The 22,244-nt window shown below is 47.1% G+C and overlaps 1 protein-coding gene across 3 annotated transcripts; it reads left to right on the plus strand.

Annotated features, from left to right (window-relative positions):
* Window positions 1–2,338: 2,338 nt before the first annotated feature.
* Window positions 2,339–21,125, plus strand: pnlip (pancreatic lipase). 3 transcript variants are annotated; one of them, XM_031904828.1, is made up of 13 exons: window positions 2,339–2,467; window positions 2,691–2,739; window positions 14,378–14,532; window positions 15,474–15,599; window positions 15,678–15,812; window positions 16,292–16,400; window positions 16,513–16,632; window positions 16,785–16,904; window positions 17,051–17,169; window positions 17,369–17,495; window positions 18,991–19,102; window positions 19,406–19,573; window positions 21,008–21,125. In XM_031904828.1, exons 2-13 carry the CDS (start codon window positions 2,691–2,693, stop codon window positions 21,069–21,071), a joined length of 1,404 nt encoding a protein of 467 aa, XP_031760688.1. In that variant the 5' UTR covers window positions 2,339–2,467; the 3' UTR covers window positions 21,072–21,125.
* Window positions 21,126–22,244: the final 1,119 nt, after the last annotated feature.

Below are 22,244 nucleotides of genomic sequence, written 5' to 3' on the forward strand. Positions count from 1 at the left end.
CACAGTTTTTGTTCTTCCCTTTGTCCATCCAGCCTGTAGCGGGCAACATTTACTGACCCCACCCCACTTCTACCCATAATTCCATCCACTTTCCAAGAAGTTCCTCCTCCAGGCTTTGCTCCTCCCATAATGCCAAGTCTTGTTACTTGGTTACTGTAATGTTAAGTACTTGCTCAGTGCCCCCCACCTATGGTTGCCAACTTTTTCTGTCAATAATACTGGCCTTCAGCTTGGGGGAGTGTCATGACATCATTTTGGGGCGGGGCTATGATATAAAGGGTGGGGAAATGGGCGGCTGGCAGGGGGAAAGAAAATGGGGCCAGAAAACTAGGGATTCACCGAGATGCAGAGGAACAGACAGGGGGCGACCTCACTCTGCAGTTTCCCCCCGCACCCCAAAAATCTACAAGCAAGTTAAGGGACCCCAATAAAACTGTCCTTTGGGTTTTTGAATGTGATTGGGCCTGGGGCTGATGGGAATGGTGTGTAACCTCTGTAATGCGCTGCGGCATATGTTGGCGATATATAAATAACAATAATAATTATGCAAAAAGTGGGGAGAGTTGCCCTTTATTAAAAAACAACAACAACAACAACAAGTCTCCAGTTTGCTGCTGTCACTGAATTTCCCATCTAATTTATTGCAACATTTTTATATCCCTTTCTCCCGATAACAAGATGCAATCAGTTGAGATAAGGGCGGCCGCGCCGTGGGGCCCAGCAGGTACAATGGCAGTTTATTGGTTTTAAACTGGTTCCCATGGCATTCTGGGTGTTTCCCATCAATACAGCGCGGTGCGGGGCTGAGTGTCTATTGGACAATAATATATTACCTCTATATAAAGCCAGAACTGTATATGGTGTAATATGGTAAACTACCCTGGCTACTCACTGAGTTGGACCCTACAAAATAGCATTTGTAGGTGGTGTAGGATACAGTTTAGCATGGAGACAGTAGGGCAAGATGGAGACAGTAGGGCAAGATGGAGACAGTAGGGCAAGATGGAGACAGTAGGAGAAGATGGAGACAGTAGGGAAAGATGGAGACAGTAGGAGAAGATGGAGACAGTAGGGCAAGATGGAGACAGTAGGGCAAGATGGAGACAGTAGGGCAAGATGGAGACAGTAGGGCAAGATGGGGACAGTAGGGCAAGATGGAAACAGTAGGACAAGATGGAGACAGTAGGGCAAGATGGGGACAGTAGGGCAAGATGGGGACAGTAGGGCAAGATGGGGACAGTAGGGCAAGATGGGGACAGTAGGGCAAGATGGGGACAGTAGGGCAAGATGGAGACAGTAGGGCAAGATGGAGACAGTAGGGCAAAATGGAGACAGTAGGGCAAGATGGGGACAGTAGGGCAAGATGGAGACAGTAGGGCAAGATGGAGACAGTAGGGCAAAATGGAGACAGTAGGGCAAGATGGAGACAGTAGAGCAAGATGGAGACAGTAGGGCAAGATGGAGACAGTAGGACAAGATAGGGACAGTAGGGCAAGATGGAACAGTAGGACAAGATGGAGACAGTAGGGCAAGATGGAGACAGTAGGGCAAGATGGAGACAGTAGGGCAAGATGGAGACAGTAGGGCAAGATGGAAACAGTAGGACAAGATAGGGACAGTAGGGCAAGATGGAGACAGTAGGACAAGATGGAGACAGTAGGGCAAGATGGAGACAGTAGGGCAAGATGGAAACAGTAGGACAAGATAGGGACAGTAGGGCAAGATGGAGACAGTAGGGCAAGATGGAGACAGTAGGACAAGATGGAGACAGCAGGGCAAGATGGAGACAGTAGGGCAAGATGGAGACAGTAGGACAAGATGGAGACAGTAGGGCAAGATGGGGACAGTAGGGCAAGATGGAGACAGTAGGGCAAGATGGAGACAGTAGGGCAAGATGGAGACAGTAGGGCAAGATGGGGACAGTAGGACATTAAACAGAGAACATTAAACCAGTACATGGCCTTGGGGGTATCAGTTGGGGGTATCAGTGCCGCTATTCCTAGGCACAAACAAGCATCATATTAATGTGAATAACAAACCTGCGGCCTTGAGTTGCCCTTGGTCTCTGGTGTCATGTGTTCCGGGCAAATCATTTCTCACTGTGTTTATATAAAACATATAGGGAAACATTTATCTGTACATTGGGTGGGATGAGCCCCTCCCACTGAACTAAACCAGCCTATCAAAGCAGTAGAAGTGGGATAAACAATTATGTAACATCATGTAATACCCCTAATTACTAAAGAGCCCCTTCCTACAGGTTTGGGTCACTCACTGCCCGAGACAATAGTGTCAGAACCATTCCTGCGGGAATTCCACCATCCTTTCCGATTTCCCAAGGCAAAGGTAACGCTAATAAACCTGATCAGCTGATACCACTAGGCCCCGCCCACTCACCTGTGTATTTCAGAGCAGGTACCCACACGCCAGCAGTGCACTCCAGAACTGCCCCGGGATCAGTCACAGAGTAGGTGGATCTCTCACACAGAACTCTTGGTTCTGAAATTCTCCACTTTGGGATTCAGATGGGAGAGTTAGGTGGAGATCTCCTGTAATTGGACTTGGCTGGCCTGACTGTCACTTTCTGGCTGACAGGAAGGGAAGAGCAGAAACTATAAGGCACAATAAGCACCAAAGAAGACAAACGACATTCATTTCTATTAATCTGCTGTATTTTTCTTTTCTTTCAGATGATCGGGGGGCTGTGGTTGGTGGCCCTCCTAGTGGGGGCTGCAAAAGGTGGGTTCCTGAATGAAAGTGTTGATAGAATATTGGAAACTTGTACTTATCTTGTGTAGTTACTATGAAATTGATATGAATTAAATAAAAGTAAAGCCCCCTTGGCCTCATACCCTGTTCCATTATGTTCCACCACCCGGGGGGTTTGTATAGAGGGCAAGATACGCAGGGGCCACTTTCCAGCAGCCACGTAAACCCAATGACTGAAGGACCATATACAGGAGAATGAATTATTATTCTTTATATTACAGGAAATTTCCGCTATAAACCCCGCCTCAATCTCTGCATCGAACTTTAGAACCAATCGTAAAACTCGCTTTATTATTCACGGCTTCATTGACAAAGGGGAGGAGAGTTGGCTGACGGACATGTGCAAGGTAAGTGATAATAATATTTAATTCGGCCAATAATTCCCTTTCGTCCCATTAATACATGTTGAACCCTGTCCAACGAGCCCCTCAACTTAAATAGATAGTATGAAAATAGTCTTCATTTGTGGGAATAATTCCACCTTAAACTTCTCCCAATCTGTCCATCCTATTAGAGATTCTATCTGAGATCCTCCATGTTCTTCATGATCTCCATGACTTCCTTCATGGACTCAACTCTCTCTTAGCTTCTTCCTTCACTTCCATAATGTCCATGTTGACTTGGTATCTTCCAAACCCAGCATCTAATGGAGACCCTTTTGGTTACTCACTGGATCTAATTCACTTCCTTCATGGACTCAACTCTCTCTTAGCTTCTTCCTTCACTTCCATAATGTCCTTTTTGGCTTGGTATCTTCCAAACCCAACATCTAATGGAGACCCTTTTGGTCACAGGATCCAATTCGCTGGCTGAAAGTAGAGTTTATACTCTACCTTCAGCCAGTGAATTGGATCCTGAATTGGATGGTGACATTAGGGCAAGATGGTGATTGTTGGGTGCAGATTAACCACAAACAAAAGGAATGGCTGATGAAGTTCACACTTGGTAGGACAGTTGTTGTCCTTTGAGACTAAAGGTGACCATACAATTCAATAGGTTTCACCCCTAGGGGAACATCTAATAACTAATGGTGCCACCACCAGAAGGTCTTAAATGCTACATCCCAGTGGAATGCCCAACCTCTTGGGATCCTGGAAGAGTCATACAGGGACCTATTTTTAAGGGAGTGAAGTAGTAATGGTTATAATGGTTTGAGCTGTTTACTGCCCATTTAGAAAGATCTGATACTGAACGTCTCTGGCCAACTGGGTTGAACTCTCCACCCTTTGATAAATAGGCCCCTGAGCTTGTAGTCTTGAATTTATTGAAATAAAAGGTGGAAAACTGGCCTTGTATTTTCATAGTATCCCTGTTTAACCTAAGGAACTCGTGAATTTGCACTTTTTTATTTGGGGATATTATGTGCTTATCAATCAGGGGATGTAACTTGGCTTATGGGGGACCTGGAGCCTATTACTGAGACATAAAGTGCCCAAAGTAGCTCTATTACCCATAGTGCCCAGAACAGACCCCAACAGACTTCAATGCAAATCACCTGCCTGGAAAAGAATCTGCACCCAACAATCACCATCTTGCCCCAATGTCACCGTTGTGCCCTACTGTCTCCATCTTGCCCTACTGTCTCCATCTTGCCCTACTGTCTCCATCTTGCCCTACTGTCTCCATATTGCCCTACTGTCTGCCTCTTGTCCTAGTGTCTCCATCCTGTCCTACTGTCTCCATCTTGCCCTACTGTCTCCATCTTGCCCTACTGTCTCCATCTTGCCCCTAATGTCTCCATCTTGCCCTACTGTCTCCATCTTGCCCTACTGTCTCCATCTTGCCCTACTGTCTCCATCTTGTCCTACTGTCTCCATCTTGCCCTACTGTCTCCATCTTGTCCTACTGTCTCCATCTTGCCCTACTGTCTCCATCTTGCCCTACTGTCTCCATCTTGCCCTACTGTCTGCCTCTTGTCCTACTGTCTCCATCTTGTCCTACTGTCTCCATCTTGCCCTACAGTCTCCATCTTGCCCTACTGTCTCCATCTTGTCCTACGGTCTCCATCTTGCCTTACTGTCTCCATCTTGTCCTACTGTCTCCATCTTGCCCTACTGTCTCCATCTTGTCCTACTGTCTCCATCTTGCCTTACTGTCTCCATCTTGTCCTACTGTCTCCATCTTGCCCTACTGTCTCCATCTTGTCCTACTGTCTCCATCTTGCCCTACTGTCTCCATCTTGCCCTTCTGTCTCCTTCTTGCCCTACTGTCTCCATCTTGCCCTACTGTCTCCATCTTGTCCTACGGTCTCCATCTTGCCTTACTGTCTCCATCTTGCCCTACTGTCTCCATCTTGTCCTACTGTCTCCATCTTGCCCTACTGTGTCCATCTTGTCCTACTGTCTCCATCTTGCCCTACTGTCTCCATCTTGCCCTACTGTCTGCCTCTTGTCCTACTGTCTCCATCTTGTCCTACTGTCTCCATCTTGCCCTACAGTCTCCATCTTGCCCTACTGTCTCCATCTTGTCCTACGGTCTCCATCTTGCCTTACTGTCTCCATCTTGTCCTACTGTCTCCATCTTGCCCTACTGTCTCCATCTTGTCCTACTGTCTCCATCTTGCCTTACTGTCTCCATCTTGTCCTACTGTCTCCATCTTGCCCTACTGTCTCCATCTTGTCCTACTGTCTCCATCTTGCCCTACTGTCTCCATCTTGCCCTTCTGTCTCCTTCTTGCCCTACTGTCTCCATCTTGCCCTACTGTCTCCATCTTGTCCTACGGTCTCCATCTTGCCTTACTGTCTCCATCTTGCCCTAATGTCACCATTGTGCCCTACTGTCTCCCCATGAAGTGCTAAACCTTTTATCCCCCCAGTCTTTCTACCTATAACTGCTCTGAGTGGCCCCACTATGTGAGGGACCCATGGTCTTGGCTTTTGCTTGTACCCCACTTTGATAGTGCTGGTCCCATGGGGCTCAGTGGGTGGTTAGTATTAAAGACCCTGGGGGTTATTTATAAACGCTGGGCAAATTTACTCTTGGGCAGTAACCCAGGGCAACCAATCAGATGTTTGCTTTAACTGTGCACAGATCCTATCTGATCTCGCCCCCCACCCATTGTAAGCAGCAGTCCTGCAGTCACGAGGCTCCGCCTTATTGATTGGGCAAAATGATGTTGTTTGTATTTTCCTACAGGGGGACCCTAAAGTCCGGCAGCTCCCACTCAGCGTTCATTGATGTGGAGTCGGATGTGGGAACCTTGGATAAGGTGAAGTTTGTCTGGAACAATAACCTGATCAACCCCCTCCTGCCAACAGTGGGAGCTCAGTCTGTAACTGTGCAATATGGGAAAGATGGCAGAACGTAAGTATAAGCAACCCAATAATATTATCATAGGTAATAGTAATAATGTACCCCCTACTGTAAATGCTAAGGATATTAGCAGTCACTGAGGGGTTCTGTGCCCCCCATATAAAGGCACAAGGCTGCAGGCTGAGTTATACAGGGAACTCTGAGTATCACTCATGTATTATAAGGGATACTGTACCCCCTACTGTAAATGATAAGGATATTAGCAGTCACTGAGGGGTTCTGTGCCCATATAAAGGCACAAGGCTGCAGGCTGAGTTATACAGGGAACTCTGAGTATCACTCATGTATTATAAGGGATAATGTACCCCCTACTGTAAATGATAAGGATATTAGCAGTCACTGAGGGGTTCTGTGCCCCCCATATAAAGGCACAAGGCTGCAGGCTGAGTTATACAGGGAACTCTGAGTATCACTCATGTATTATAAGGGATACTGTACCCCCTACTGTAAATGATAAGGATATTAGCAGTCACTGAGGGGTTCTGTGCCCATATAAAGGCACAAGGCTGCAGGCTGAGTTATATAGGGAACTCTGAGTATCACTCATGTATTATAAGGGATAATGTACCCCCTACTGTAAATGATAAGGATATTAGCAGTCACTGAGGGGTTCTGTGCCCATATAAAGGCACAAGGCTGCAGGCTGAGTTATACAGGGAACTCTGAGTATCACTCATGTATTATAAGGGATAATGTACCCCCTACTGTAAATGATAAGGATATTAGCAGTCACTGAGGGGTTCTGTGCCCATATAAAGGCACAAGGCTGCAGGCTGCAGCCATTACGAGATGAACACTCTCCAGCTTGCAGACTGCCTACAAGTCCCACCCCCATTTCTTTGGCTGTCAGGGGATTCTGGGAGTTACAGTTTGATAGGAGCAGAGAGCTTGTTAATTCTACCCCCAGTAATTTGCAGTTTGGCCAGTAGAGGGCCGCAAGGGAAATAAAAAATTACCAATAGTGATATAAAGGTATTGGCTAACTATAAGGATATATATATAACTATAACTAGGATAACTATATGCAGTTTCCAGAACATTGTACTTCATTTTACAAGATAATCAGCTTGAGAGGCTGTTAGCCAATAAAAGTATCACTGTTATACTACTTTGGCTATTTTTTATTTCTCTGTAACATTTTAATTGGCTATCTAGTAAAGCAACTGGTCATCCAAGCAACTTCTTCAGTTTAACTACTGGTATGGGAAGTCCTCAGCATATATACTCTTCCACTAATCCAATCTCAATGGCACTATGTAACTCTTCCACTAATCCAATCTCAATGGCACTATGTAACTCTTCCACTAATCCAATCTCAATGGCACTATGTAACTCTTCCACTAATCCAATCTCAATGGCACTATGTAACTCTTCCACTAATCCAATCTCAATGGCACTATGTAACTCTTCCACTAATCCAATCACAATGGCACTATGTAACTCTTCCACTAATCCAATCACAATGGCACTATGTAACTCTTCCACTAATCCAATCTCAATGGCACTATGTAACTCTTCCACTAATCCAATCACAATGGCACTATGTAACTCTTCAGGAAGGTGACATCTGAAACTCACAGAGGTGTGAATGCTGTGGAGTTACTTTGAAAGGATTACCAAAGTATCATGCAACCCTTCAAACCCGGTGTTACTTGTTAGAGTTGCATGAATGGAGGTGTGAAGAGTTCTGAAACTGCCGGGGTACAGATGTTAGAACAGCATTGTATGTAGCAGACAGATGGTGTCGAAGGCCCCCGCCTCTGTTTAGGGATGGTTTCTCCACTTTGACATGAATGGCCTCTTTTACACCTCTTTCAAACCAGCGGTCTTCTTTGTCCAAAATTTGGACGTTGCTATTTTCAAAGCAGTGTCCCTTGTCTTTTAGGTGTAGAAAGACAGCAGAGTCCTGGCCTGTAGAGCTCGCACTCCTATGCTGAGCCATTCGCTTGGAGAGCAGTTGCTTTGTCTCCCCAATGTAAAGGTCTGTGCACTCCTCGCTACACTGGACTGCGTATACAACATTGCTTTGTTTTTCCTTTGGTGTTGGATCCTTTGGGTGTACAAGTTTGTGTCTCAGTGTGTTGCTAGGTATGAAAAACACAGGGATGTGGTGTTTGTTGAAAATTCTCCTGAGTTTCTCCGACACTCCTGCTACATAGGGGGTGACTATATTGCACCTTCTCTCTGCCTCAGGACGGTTATTCCTTTTGGTGTTCCTGTTGGGCTTAGTTGCTCTTGTTTTGACAAAGGCCCAGTCTGGGTAGCCACAAGCTTTCAGTGCTCCTCTGAGATGTTTCCTTGTCCTTGGACTCTGTATCAGATGTCACACTTTCCGCCCTGTGGTGTAGAGTTCTAATGACCCCCAGTTTGTGTTCCAGCGGATGGTGGGAATCGAACAACAGATATTGATCCGTGTGAGTGGGTTTCCTGTATACTTCTGTTTTCAAGATACCCCCCTCTTGAATGGATATCAAACAGTCCAAAAAGCAAGTTTGTTCCCATGGACATCCTCCCTTGTGAACTTGATGTTGTTGTCCACTGAGTTAATGTGTTCTGAAAAGGCCGCCACTTCGTTGGATCTGATTTTAACCCAAGTGCCATCTACATACCTGAACCAGTGACTTGGTGTAGTTCCATTGGGTGTGAGTAGGGCCTTCCTTTCCACTTTCCTCCATATACAAGTTTGCTACAATGGGAGAAACTGGTGAACCCATTGCACAACCATGTTTTTGCCTGTACAATTGGTCCTTGTATTTGAAGTATGTGGTGTTCAGGCACAAATCTAACAATAAACATACTTGGTTGGGACTGAGTTTCGTTCTGCTGCTGAGGGTGTTATCTTTCTGCAGTAGATTTCTTACAGTCTCAGTAGCCTCTGGGGTAGGTATACATGTGAGCAGTGACATCATATGATACCATAGTTTCTTCTGCCTCTAGTTTAAAGGTGCCCATACACTATAAGATCCGCTCGCTTGGCGATGTCGCCAAGCGAGCGGATCTTCACCCGATATCCCCACCTACGGGTGGGCGATATCAGGTAGCAAGTAACTTAAAAAAAAAATAATCCAATCGTTTGGCCCTGGGGTCCCTTGGAATCTGTCCAAGGGACCCATATTGGCAGCTATAGTCGGCCCATGTATGGGGACCTTTACTCCTTGAATCTTGGTGAAAAATTCTTTGGCATTTTGGATATGATGCACTGTTTTACCTACCTATTTATACTAGATATACCATGACCTGGATGAATGAAAATCTTCATAGACATTTTAATTGGCTAACTCGGTACAACAACTTTTCCTGCATCAACAATAGGAGGGGGGTATGGAGCCTATTTTGGTGGGTCTGGGAAATGTAAGCGGCTTCTTTGGCCGGGAACATGTTATTGGCCGGACAATGGGAGCCAATATGTCAAGTTCTTGTCCTGGCAGTGCCCATAGGCTGAAGGTGAACCTGTAATGGTGGCCATAACCAGACACAGGCATCCACTAGCTTGGTGAGTGACCTTCTCCCGATATCCCCACATACGGGTCCGGACTGGGATCCCTTATCCTTACTTTATATACAGTGCCCGGGCCCGGACTGGGATCCCTTATCCTTACTTTATATACAGTGCCCGGGCCCGGACTGGGATCCCTTATCCTTACTTTATATACAGTGCCCAGGCCGGACTGGGATCCCTTATCCTTACTTTATATACAGTGCCCGGGCCCGGACTGGGATCCCTTATCCTTACTTTATATACAGTGCCCGGGCCCAGACTGGGATCCCTTATCCTTACTTTATATACAGTGCCCGGGCCCAGACTGGGATCCCTTATCCTTACTTTATATACAGTGCCCGGGCCCAGACTGGGATCCCTTATCCTTACTTTATATACAGTGCCTGGGCCCAGACTGGGATCCCTTATCCTTACTTTATATACAGTGCCCGGGCCCGGACTGGGATCCCTTATCCTTACTTTATATACAGTGCCCGGGCCCGGACTGGGATCCCTTATCCTTACTTTATATACAGTGCCCGGGCCCAGACTGGGATCCCTTATCCTTACTTTATATACAGTGCCCGGGCCCAGACTGGGATCCCTTATCCTTACTTTATATACAGTGCCCGGGCCCGGACTGGGATCCCTTATCCTTACTTTATATACAGTGCCCGGGCCCGTACTGGGATCCCTTATCCTTACTTTATATACAGTACCCGGGCCCTGTGACTTTCTCACTGTATAAGAAATGAAATAAACAATATTACTGCATAAAAAGGGACTGGAGGGATCCAGAATAGGGTTAAAGTTTGTGAAAGTTTCCTACGTATTTAATTTCATTGCCAGCCCTTATCTTATTATTCCGTGCCCAGAATGTGACGTTGGTGCCTATAGGGCAGATTATGATCAGGGGTTTGGCTGCACTTTGTCCTGTGATTGGCTGAATCAGCTGCTCCCGTTGCTGGGTTATTAGTTATTGGCAGTCAGGCCCGGACTGGCAATCTGTGGTTTCTGGCAAATGCCAATGGGGCTGTAAGGTGCCACAGACAGTCCCTGAGTCCCAGTCCAGACCTGTTGGATTTCTATGTTGTATGTACTGACCCTTCTATTGTACAGCGCTACAGACTAGGTTGGCGTATTAATAATATTAATGATATTAATGATATTAATGATGGTGCTTTTCAAAGAACGGATGAAACAGAGGTAGAATTACCCCCATTATGCCCTGTACTTTGCACTTGGTCAGAGCAGTGAGCTAGGGGTGCTGGGGCTCTGTGAATAGCACCGTATAAGAACCATTGTGCACCAGTTTTAGCCCTTTTGTGCATTAAAAAAGATGATAATCAGATATTTACCTAGAGGTTTCAGAGCAGCCACTTTGTATAGCTTGGGAGCCTCTCTGAATGAATGGCTATAGATTAAATGGCCACCTGGGGGCAGCAGAGAGCAGGGTGGAAAATTGATGTGCGGTTCCAGCATTTTCCAACCCACGTGCACCCTAATGTCCCCCCATCTTACCTGGCACTTATACACCTGTAGCTAACAAAGGGGCAAAGGTGCCCAGCTGCAGGGCACAATGGAAGAGTTACATGTGCTGCACATAACAGAGACCCCCCCCCCCCTATACGCAGCCGGCCCCGAAATGGTGAGCAATTCCATATGGGCACAGAACCCCTCAGTGACTGCTAATATCCTTATCATTTACAGTAGGGGGTACATTATCCCTTATAATACATGAGTGATACTCAGAGTTCCCTGTATAACTCAGCCTGCAGCCTTGTGCCTTTATATGGGGGGCACAGAACCCCTCAGTGACTGCTAATATCCTTATCATTTACACTAGGGGGTACATTATCCCTTATAATACATGAGTGATACTCAGAGTTCCCTGTATAACTCAGCCTGCAGCCTTGTGCCTTTATATGGGGCACAGAACCCCTCAGTGACTGCTAATATCCTTATCATTTACAGTAGGGGGTACATTATCCCTTATAATACATGAGTGATACTCAGAGTTCCCTGTATAACTCAGCCTGCAGCCTTGTGCCTTTATATGGGCACAGAACCCCTCAGTGACTGCTAATATCCTTATCATTTACAGCTGGGGGTACATTATCCCTTATAATACATGAGTGATACTCAGAGTTCCCTGTATAACTCAGCCTGCAGCCTTGTGCCTTTATATGGGGGGCACAGAACCCCTCAGTGCCTGCTAATATCCTTATCATTTACAGTAGGGGGTACATTATCCCTTATAATACATGAGTGATACTCAGAGTTCCCTGTATAACTCAGCCTGCAGCCTTGTGCCTTTATATGGGGCACAGAACCCCTCAGTGACTGCTAATATCCTTATCATTTACAGCTGGGGGTACATTATCCCTTATAATACATGAGTGATACTCAGAGTTCCCTGTATAACTCAGCCTGCAGCCTTGTGCCTTTATATGGGCACAGAACCCCTCAGTGACTGCTAATATCCTTATCATTTACAGTAGGGGGTACATTATCCCTTATAATACATGAGTGATACTCAGAGTTCCCTGTATAACTCAGCCTGCAGCCTTGTGCCTTTATATGGGCACAGAACCCCTCAGTGACTGCTAATATCCTTATCATTTACAGCTGGGGGTACATTATCCCTTATAATACATGAGTGATACTCAGAGTTCCCTGTATAACTCAGCCTGCAGCCTTGTGCCTTTATATGGGGGGCACAGAACCCCTCAGTGCCTGCTAATATCCTTATCATTTACAGTGGGGGTACATTATCCCTTATAATACATGAGTGATACTCAGAGTTCCCTGTATAACTCAGCCTGCAGCCTTGTGCCTTTATATGGGCACAGAACCCCTCAGTGACTGCTAATATCCTTATCATTTACAGCTGGGGGTACATTATCCCATATGTAATATACATACATAAATGTATTTATTTATACAATCAGCTTTATTTAATAGTCAGACAAATGAATGCAGGAGACCTTGATGCTATTTCGAGGCCTCTATGGAACAAATTTTGCATCATGTAAACATGACTAACAAATCTTTAGCCTCCGGTTGCCGCGGGTCTCATGAGTCATGTGCTCCACGCAGAGGTGGGCCAAGTTGGCCGGGCGCCCAAGGTGACCCGGCCGGCCACCTTGCCCCCACCGCTTCCTCCTGCTAAATGTAGCCAATTAGAATACTGACTGAACTAAACGTGGAGCCAATCAGAGCACTAGAACATTCTCAATTCCACCATCCTTCCGATTTCCCAAGGCAAAGGTACCGCTAATAAACCTGATCAGCTGATACCACTAGGCCCCGCCCACTCACCTGTGTATTTCAGAGCAGGTACCCACACGCCAGCAGTGCACTCCAGAACTGCCCCGGGATCCACAGCAAGGTGAGCTAGAACCTACTGCCCCATATATATATATATATACCCTGTCCCCCAATAATCTATAGATATGTGTAACTGTCACTGTGTCTGTCCCTTTCCCTTCCCTGCACTGCTGGTTCTGACTCCTGATACAACTCCCCAATATCCATTCATCCCTCATTCTCACTGGGTTTATAGTTATGTGTAACTGTCACTGTGTCTGTCCCTTTCCCTTCCCTGCACTGCGGGTTCTGACTCCTGATACAACTCCCCAATATCCATTCATTCCTCATTCTCACTGGGTTTATAGTTATGTGAAACTGTCACTGTGTCTGTCCCTTTCCCTTCCCTGCACTGCTGGTTCTGACTCCTGATACAACTCCCCAATATCCATTCATTCCTCATTCTCACTGGTTTATAGTTATGTGTAACTGTCACTGTGTTCTGTCCCTTTCCCTTCCCTGCACTGCTGGTTCTGACTCCTGATACAACTCCCCCAATACCCATTCATTCCTCATTCTCACTGGGTTTATAGTTATGTGTAACTGTCACTGTGTCTGTCCCTTTCCCTTCCCTGCACTGCTGGTTCTGACTCCTGATACAACTCCCCAATATCCATTCATTCCTCATTCTCACTGGGTTTATAGTTATGTGTAACTGTCACTGTGTCTGTCCCTTTCCCTTCCCTGCACTGCTGGTTCTGACTCCTGATACAACTCCCCAATATCCATTCATCCCTCATTCTCACTGGGTTTATAGTTATGTGTAACTGTCACTGTGTCTGTCCCTTTCCCTTCCCTGCACTGCTGGTTCTGACTCCTGATACAACTCCCCAATACCCATTCATTCCTCATTCTCACTGGGTTTATAGTTATGTGTAACTGTCACTGTGTCTGTCCCTTTCCCTTCCCTGCACTGCTGGTTCTGACTCCTGATACAACTCCCCAATATCCATTCCTCAGATACATATTACACACTGAAGTATTTCTTTCTTTCCCTTTAGATGATCGGGGGGCTGTGGTTGGTCACCCTCCTAGCGGGGGCTGTAAAAGGTGGGTTTTTTGGTAAAAGCCAAAAGCTAAAGTTTGGGAAACCATAGCAACCAGCAGCTATTAGTAGCCTTGTGCAGTTACTATGTAACTGATATGATAGATACAGGGTGGGACTGGGGTGCCCGAGGCCCAATAGGGCTGCAACCCCAGGGGCCCCCCCACCTCACGTCTTAATAAGGAAGTTCTGGAAGGAAACTGGGGGCCGTTGTCATGGGGACACATTAATTACCTGGTGGGGAGGCTTTACTTCCCCTTTAAGAGGCAGTTTATCCAATTAATATTGCAGCTGGGTGGTGGGAGAAGTGTCTGTAGAGAAGTCCTTATTGGGGTACAAACAGGCTTTGGGGTTGGGGGAAATGTAAGTGACGGACTCATGAGGTCTCTTCCCATGATTCCCAGGCGGGGAGGTTTGTTATAACCGGATCGGCTGCTTCCCAGACAGTGTTCCCTGGGCAGGAACTGTGGAGAGACCCATAAACCATTTACCCCAATCTCCCGAGAAGATCAACACTCGCTTCCTCCTATTCACTCAGCAGAATCCCAATAGCTACCAGGTAAGTGCCCCTCACTCCCCTCTCCTGGTAGGGACCCCCATAACCTGACTGCCCTTACAGTAAGGAACCCCTTCCTATGCTGATGGTGAGATCCCCTTTCCTCCCCACCCCCAATGTATCACTCATTCCCCCTCTCCTGGTAGGGAACCCCATAACCTGACTGCCCTTACAGTAAGGAACCCCTTCCTATGCTGATGGTGAGATCTCCTTTCCTCCCCACCCCCAATGTATCACTCATTCCCCCTCTCTGGGTAGGGACCCCCATAACCTGACTGCCCTTACAGTAAGGAACCCCTTCCTATGCTGATGGTGAGATCCCCTTTCCTCCCCACCCCCAATGTATCACTCATTCCCCCTCTCCTGGTAGGGACCCCCATAACCTGACTGCCCTTACAGTAAGGAACCCCTTCCTATGCTGATGGTGAGATCTCCTTTCCTCCCCACCCCAATGTATCACTCATTCCCCCTCTCTGGGTAGGGACCCCCATAACCTGACTGCCCTTACAGTAAGGAACCCCTTCCTATGCTGATGGTGAGATCCCCTTTCCTCCCCACCCCAATGTATCACTCATTCCCCCTCTCCTGGTAGGGACCCCCATAACCTGACTGCCCTTACAGTAAGGAACCCCTTCCTATGCTGATGGTGAGATCTCCTTTCCTCCCCACCCCAATGTATCACTCATTCCCCCTCTCTGGGTAGGGACCCCCATAACCTGACTGCCCTTACAGTAAGGAACCCCTTCCTATGCTGATGGTGAGATCCCCTTTCCTCCCCACCCCCAATGTATCACTCATTCCCCCTCTCTGGGTAGGGAATCCCATAACCTGACTGCCCTTACAGTAAGGAACCCCTTCCTATGCTGATGGTGAGATCTCCTTTCCCCCCCACCCCCAATAAATCACTCATTCCCCCCAGTTATTTATAATTCTGTATATTACAGGAAATTTCCGCTATAAACCCCTCCACAATCTCTGCATCGAACTTTAGAACCAATCGAAAAACTCGCTTTATTATTCACGGCTTCATTGACAAAGGGGAGGAGAGTTGGCTGACGGACATGTGCAAGGTAAGTGATAATAATATATAATAATAATAATAATATAATATATAATCCGGCCAATAATTCTCTTGTGAAAACCCTCAGACAATGTTGCAAGTGGAAGACGTGAACTGTTTGTGTGTGGATTGGATGGGGGGATCCCGAACTCTCTATACCCAGGCGGCCAACAATATCCGCGTTGTGGGCGCAGAAGTGGCTTATTTCATTGACACCCTAACGGTATGTACAGTTTATTAGTATTATTATATCATAGTCATAATTAAATCATCCAAAACTGTTATAAATAGGAACAATGGGAAGGGAGCAAGATAGCAGCTCCCAGTAGGTATCAGAATAGCACTCAATAGTAAGAAATCCAAGTCCGGCTTGGGACTCCTCCAGTTACATGGGAGTAGGAGAAACAATAGGTTAGCTGAAAGCAGTTCTAATGTGTAGCGCTGGCTCCTTCTGAAAGCTCAGACTCAGGCACACTTTACTGCTGCGCTGCAAGTTGGAGTGATATCCCCCCCACACCCCCAGCAGCCAATCAGCAGAACAATGGGAAGGGAGCAAGATAGCAGCTCCCAGTAGGTATCAGAATAGCACTCAATAGTAAGAAATCCAAGTCCGGCTTGGGACTCCTCCAGTTACATGGGAGTAGGAGAAACAATAGGCACAGATATGTTGCAGAACACTTACCTGGATATTCGTTCCATTAGAGCATGTACGGACACTCTCCAGCTATGGTGCATGTCATTGGCCACAGCCTTGGAGCCCAAGCTGCGGGAGAGGCTGGAAAGAGGAGGAAAGGGATTGGCAGGATCACAGGTAGGCCTGAACACTATGGATCTGCCTATGACTGTACCATATCCAAGTTTCCTTACACAGGATTGGTCAGGTTTGTCACATGTCTATTCAAGGATGGGCTGTGTTTCTCCAGGTCTTGATCCGGCTGAGCCCTACTTCCAGGGGACCCCAATTGAAGTGAGACTGGATCCGTCCGACGCTAAGTTTGTAGATGTTATACATACAGATGCAGCCTCGGTGATCCCATATCTAGGTAATGAGGCATGTAGGGTCCATAAGCAAATAACTTAAAAACTATAATAAATAAAGAATGAAGACCAATTGAAGAGTTGCTAAGAATAGTTGCAAAGTTGATCGACCCCTTCAATATCTTGTTCTACATCCCGTCTTTCTCTATGGCGGCAGGATTTGGAACAAGCCAATTAGTCGGCCATCTTGACTTCTTCCCCAACGGAGGAGAACAAATGCCGGGATGTAAGAAGAACGTCCTCTCTCAGATTGTAGATCTTGATGGAATTTGGCAAGGTGAGTGCTTTTTGAATGAGGAAATTGTCTGGTTTATGGGTTTTGGTGGCCTTGGTGTGAGTGGTGGGTATGGGAGCCTACAGCAGTATTGGTTTGTCTGTGGAAAACTGACCTTGTATTGTCATAATATCCCTGTTTAACCTAAGGAACTCGCGACTTTGTGGCGTGCAACCATCTCCGGAGCTACAAGTACTACACCAACAGCATTCTCAAGCGCGACGGCTTCGTCGGTTTCCCCAGCTCCACCTACGACACCTTTAAATCGGTGAGACTATACAAACAAGGGCCGGCAATGGATAAAGTACTGGAAAAATTCATTGAAATGGAATCCTCCCTTGGTTGCACCGCTGGTTTAGCCAATCTGTGGCCTCTTTAGGGCAAGATACAGAGTTGGGGGGCTGCAGGATGGGGTTCCAAGTGTAAATATATTGTACTAATAATAATCTCCCTCTGCCTGTCCCCAGGGGGCGGTGTTCCCATGCCCCAGCGGGGGGTGCCCATTGATGGGTCACTATGCCGATAACTATACCGGACCCATAATCAGCGGACAGAAGTATTTTTTGAACACTGGGGATGAAAAGGAATTTGCACGTAGGTTTCATTTGGGGATATTATGTGCTTATCAATCAGGGGGTGTAACTGGGCTCTTGGGGTCCCCAGGGGGAATCGTCTAATGGTTAACCCTTAATGGGCTGCACCTCCCACCACACAAACCTCTCACAGAGTCCTCTGTCTCTTTAAGGGTAATGGCACTATTATAAAGCCTGGGGCATAAAGCACCCCAGTAGCACCCAGAAGTACCCCAGTAGCACCCAGAAGCACCCCAGTAGCACCCAGAAGCCCCCCAGTAGCACCCAGAAGCACCCCAGTAGCACCCAGAAGCCACCCAGTAGCACCCAGAAGTACCCCAGTAGCACCCAGAAGCACCTCAGTAGCACTCAGAAGCATCCCAGTAGCACCCAGAAGCACCCCAGTAGTACCCAGAAGCACCTCAGTAGCACTCAGAAGCATCCCAGTAGCACCCAGAAGCACCCCAGTAGCACTCAGAAGCACCCCAGTAGCACTCAGAAGCATCCCAGTAGCACTCAGAAGCACCCCAGTAGCACTCAGAAGCACCCCAGTAGCACTCAGAAGGACCCCAGTAGCACTCAGAAGCACCCCAGTAGCACTCAGAAGCACCCCGGTAGCACCCAGAAGCACCCCGGTAGCACCCAGAAGCACCCCAGTAGTACCCAGAAGCACCCCAGTAGCACCCTAGTAGCACCCAGAAGCACCGCAGTAGCACCCAGAAGCACCCCAGTAGCACACAGAAGCACCCCAGTAGCACCCAGAGCAGCTTCTAATAGACCCCGGTTGTCTGATAAGCGAATGCCAGTGCCTGTCAGGTGATAGAGATGGCTGGAAATGCTTAGTGATGCCCCCTACTGTCAGGGCTGTGATTGGCCAGTTACCAGAGGCGGCAAAAAGCTGCTTCTCGTAACTTTGAGCCAAATTTTAGCTTTTTAACTCATAAATTCGAAATGCAGACAGGGCTAATGCGATGTGGCCCCCCCAGACCCGCTGGGGTTGCTACCTGTCCTGGTTTTCAGAAGGGCTGCCCGGGTCAAAACTGTCTGCCTGGTTATCAAAATTAGGAAAACCAGCCAGGACTTTGATGCGATGATCAGCCAATTGGAGATCGCCCCATCATAGCCATGCCCTTGTGACATCACCAACCCAGCCCTTCCATGCCCCCATGATGTCACTGGCAACCCCGCCCCCTGTGACATCACTGCCCACTCCCTGCCTGGAGAAAGAAGCTGGCAGAGGTGGCAACCCTAGGAACCCCTACGGGGGGTGGTCCCAGAATTGACACTGCTTCTGCCTACCCCATTCCGCCCTTTATTGCCCCGCGCTCTCTTACTGGGTGTGCTGCACTCTCTTGCCCCCTGCGCAGCACATACCCCCCATGACGTCACTGTGCGCATACGTGGGATGGGGGGAAGGGCCCGTACGTGGGGTGGGGGGAAAGGCGCAGAGGTGAGATGCCTGGGGGGCAACTGCTCACTATTGTTAGGAATTAATCCTTATTCTATTGCTGATCCAGGTTGGAGGTACAAGGTGACAGTTCAGATCACCAGTTCCAGGAAGGTACAGGGATATTTCCAAGTGGCTCTGTATGGGGGAAACAGGAACACCCGCCAGTACCAGATCTACAAGTAGGTGCCCACGTCCCACCCGTATCCCCCCCACAGAACCCAAAAATGAAGCTTTTTATGTACATTAATATTTCTTTTCAAACACCGTGAAGCAAAGAAAGGTCTTCTAATTGTAAAAAGGGACGTCGGCCATTGGCTTCTACAGGTGCCATATTGGTGTCTTTGGTTTGGTTCTGACCCAATGTGTGCAGTTTCCTAAACTGTGGGACTGTACTGTCGCTTTAACTAAATGGGCAGGTGTCACAGTCACGAGGCTCCGCCTTATTGATTGGGCAAAATGATGTTGTTTGTATTTTCCTACAGGGGGACCCTAAAGTCCGGCAGCTCCCACTCAGCGTTCATTGATGTGGAGTCGGATGTGGGAACCTTGGATAAGGTGAAGTTTGTCTGGAACAATAACCTGATCAACCCCCTCCTGCCAACAGTGGGAGCTCAGTCTGTAACTGTGCAATATGGGAAAGATGGCAGAACGTAAGTATCAGCACCCCAATAATATCATCATAGGTAATAGTAATAATGTACCCCCTACTGTAAATGATAAGGATATTAGCAGTCACTGAGGGGTTCTGTGCCCCCCATATAAAGGCACAAGGCTGCAGGCTGAGTTATACAGGGAACTCTGAGTATCACTCATGTATTATAAGGGATAATGTACCCCCTACTGTAAATGATAAGGATATTAGCAGTCACTGAGGGGTTCTGTGCCCATATAAAGGCACAAGGCTGCAGGCTGAGTTATACAGGGAACTCTGAGTATCACTCATGTATTATAAGGGATAATGTACCCCCTACTGTAAATGATAAGGATATTAGCAGTCACTGAGGGGTTCTGTGCCCCCCATATAAAGGCACAAGGCTGCAGGCTGAGTTATACAGGGAACTCTGAGTATCCACTCATGTATTATAAGGGATAATGTACCCCCTACTGTAAATGATAAGGATATTAGCAGTCACTGAGGGGTTCTGTGCCCCCCATATTAAGGCACAAGGCTGCAGGCTGAGTTATACAGGGGAACTCTGAGTATCACTCATGTATTATAAGGGATAATGTACCCCCTACTGTAAATGATAAGGATATTAGCAGTCCACTGAGGGGTTTCTGTGCCCCCCATATAAAGGCACAAGGCTGCAGGCTGAGTTATACAGGGAACTCTGAGTATCACTCATGTATTATAAGGGATAATGTACCCCCTACTGTAAATGATAAGGATATTAGCAGTCACTGAGGGGTTCTGTGCCCCCCATATAAAGGCACAAGGCTGCAGGCTGAGTTATACAGGGAACTCTGAGTATCACTCATGTATTATAAGGGATAATGTACCCCCTACTGTAAATGATAAGGATATTAGCAGTCACTGAGGGGTTCTGTGCCCCCCATATAAAGGCACAAGGCTGCAGGCTGAGTTATACAGGGAACTCTGAGTATCACTCATGTATTATAAGGGATAATGTACCCCCTACTGTAAATGATAAGGATATTAGCAGTCACTGAGGGGTTCTGTGCCCATATAAAGGCACAAGGCTGCAGGCTGAGTTATACAGGGAACTCTGAGTATCACTCATGTATTATAAGGGATAATGTACCCCCTACTGTAAATGATAAGGATATTAGCAGTCACTGAGGGGTTCTGTGCCCCCCATATAAAGGCACAAGGCTGCAGGCTGAGTTATACAGGGAACTCTGAGTATCACTCATGTATTATAAGGGATAATGTACCCCCTACTGTAAATGATAAGGATATTAGCAGTCACTGAGGGGTTCTGTGCCCATATAAAGGCACAAGGCTGCAGGCTGAGTTATACAGGGAACTCTGAGTATCACTCATGTATTATAAGGGATACTGTACCCCCTTATGTAAATAATAAGGATATTAGTAGTCAAACACTTCCCCTTTATCCCATCAGGTACAGATTCTGTGGCAGCGGCTCAGTGAGGGAAGAAGTCCTTCAGACCCTCAATGCTTGTTAAAGGGGCGGTACAATGTTTTTAAAATTGTCAAATAAAAATATTAAATATTTTGTAGTTTTTGTTCTTTCCTTTGTCCATCCAGCCTGTAGCGGCCAACATTTACTGGCCCCACCCCACCTCTACCCATAATTCCATCCACTTTCCAAGAAGCTCCTCCTTCTCCTCCAGGATTTGCTCCTCCCATAATGCAAATGATGTCACAGGGCGGTCCGTTGATGTCGAGGGGGCAGGCTATGATGTGGCAGTCGTCAATCTTGGAGAATCCTGCCCTAGGTTGTCAAATGTACAGTTTTGACCCGGACAGTCTGGGCCAAAACCGGCTGCCCAATTTAAAAAACTGGGCAGGACTCTTTGAGATTGATGTGGTGATCAGGCAATCACTAATTACCATGTCATAGCCCCACCCCATGACATCATAGTCCAACCTATGTGACATCACTGTCCCACCAAGGGAAATCATGGGCCGCCTCCCCTTCCTGGAGTTAGCCAGAGGGTGGGACTACGGAGAGCGTCAGGGAAAGGAGGGATTCACAGGGCTTTACAAATTTACTGGTACTAATGGGTCCACTGGTGTCAATGGGCCTTTTAATGATGGAATTCACTCCCCATGGCTGCATGCTGACATCATTACAGTGCGGCTCAGTGACATCATCATTTGTACCAGTGACATCATCAGTCATCAACTGGGTGGGGAGGGCCACGATCCCTATAGGTTTAGCTTGGGAAAAGGTACCGGGAGAGACTGACAGACCTACATCAGAACAGACAGGGGGCGACTTCACTCTGCAGTTTCCCCCCAAACCCCAAAAATCTACAGGTGGGTAAAGTGGACCCCGATAAAACTGCCCTTTGGGTTTTTGAATGTGATTGGGCCTGGGGCTGATGGGAATGATGTATAATCTCCGTAATGTGCTGCGGCATATGTCTGCGATATATAAATAACAATAATAATTATGCAAAAAGTTGGGAGAGTTGCCCTTTATAAAGAAACAACAACAACAACAACAAGTAACCAGTTTGCTGCTGTCACTGAATTTATTGCAACATTTTTATATCCCTTTCTCCCGATAACAAGATGCAATCAGTTGAGATAAGGGCGGCCGCGCCGTGGGGCCCAGCAGGTACAATGGCAAAGTGCAACATGCCGGGAACTGGGGGCAGTGGGTGAGATGC

The sequence above is a fragment of the Xenopus tropicalis genome, chromosome 7, assembly GCF_000004195.4.
Source record: "Xenopus tropicalis strain Nigerian chromosome 7, UCB_Xtro_10.0, whole genome shotgun sequence".
Classification (NCBI taxonomy): Eukaryota; Metazoa; Chordata; class Amphibia; order Anura; family Pipidae; genus Xenopus; species Xenopus tropicalis.

Excerpts from the sequence above, each read along its gene's own strand:
- pnlip (XM_031904828.1), top strand. The coding sequence starts at position 2,691 with ATGATCGGGGGGCTGTGGTTGGTGGCCCTCCTAGTGGGGGCTGCAAAA. Across the intron at positions 16,401-16,512 it reads AGGGATTGGCAGGATCACAG|GTCTTGATCCGGCTGAGCCC; the intron begins GTAGGCCTGAAC and ends GTGTTTCTCCAG. Across the intron at positions 16,633-16,784 it reads CTCGGTGATCCCATATCTAG|GATTTGGAACAAGCCAATTA; the intron begins GTAATGAGGCAT and ends CTATGGCGGCAG.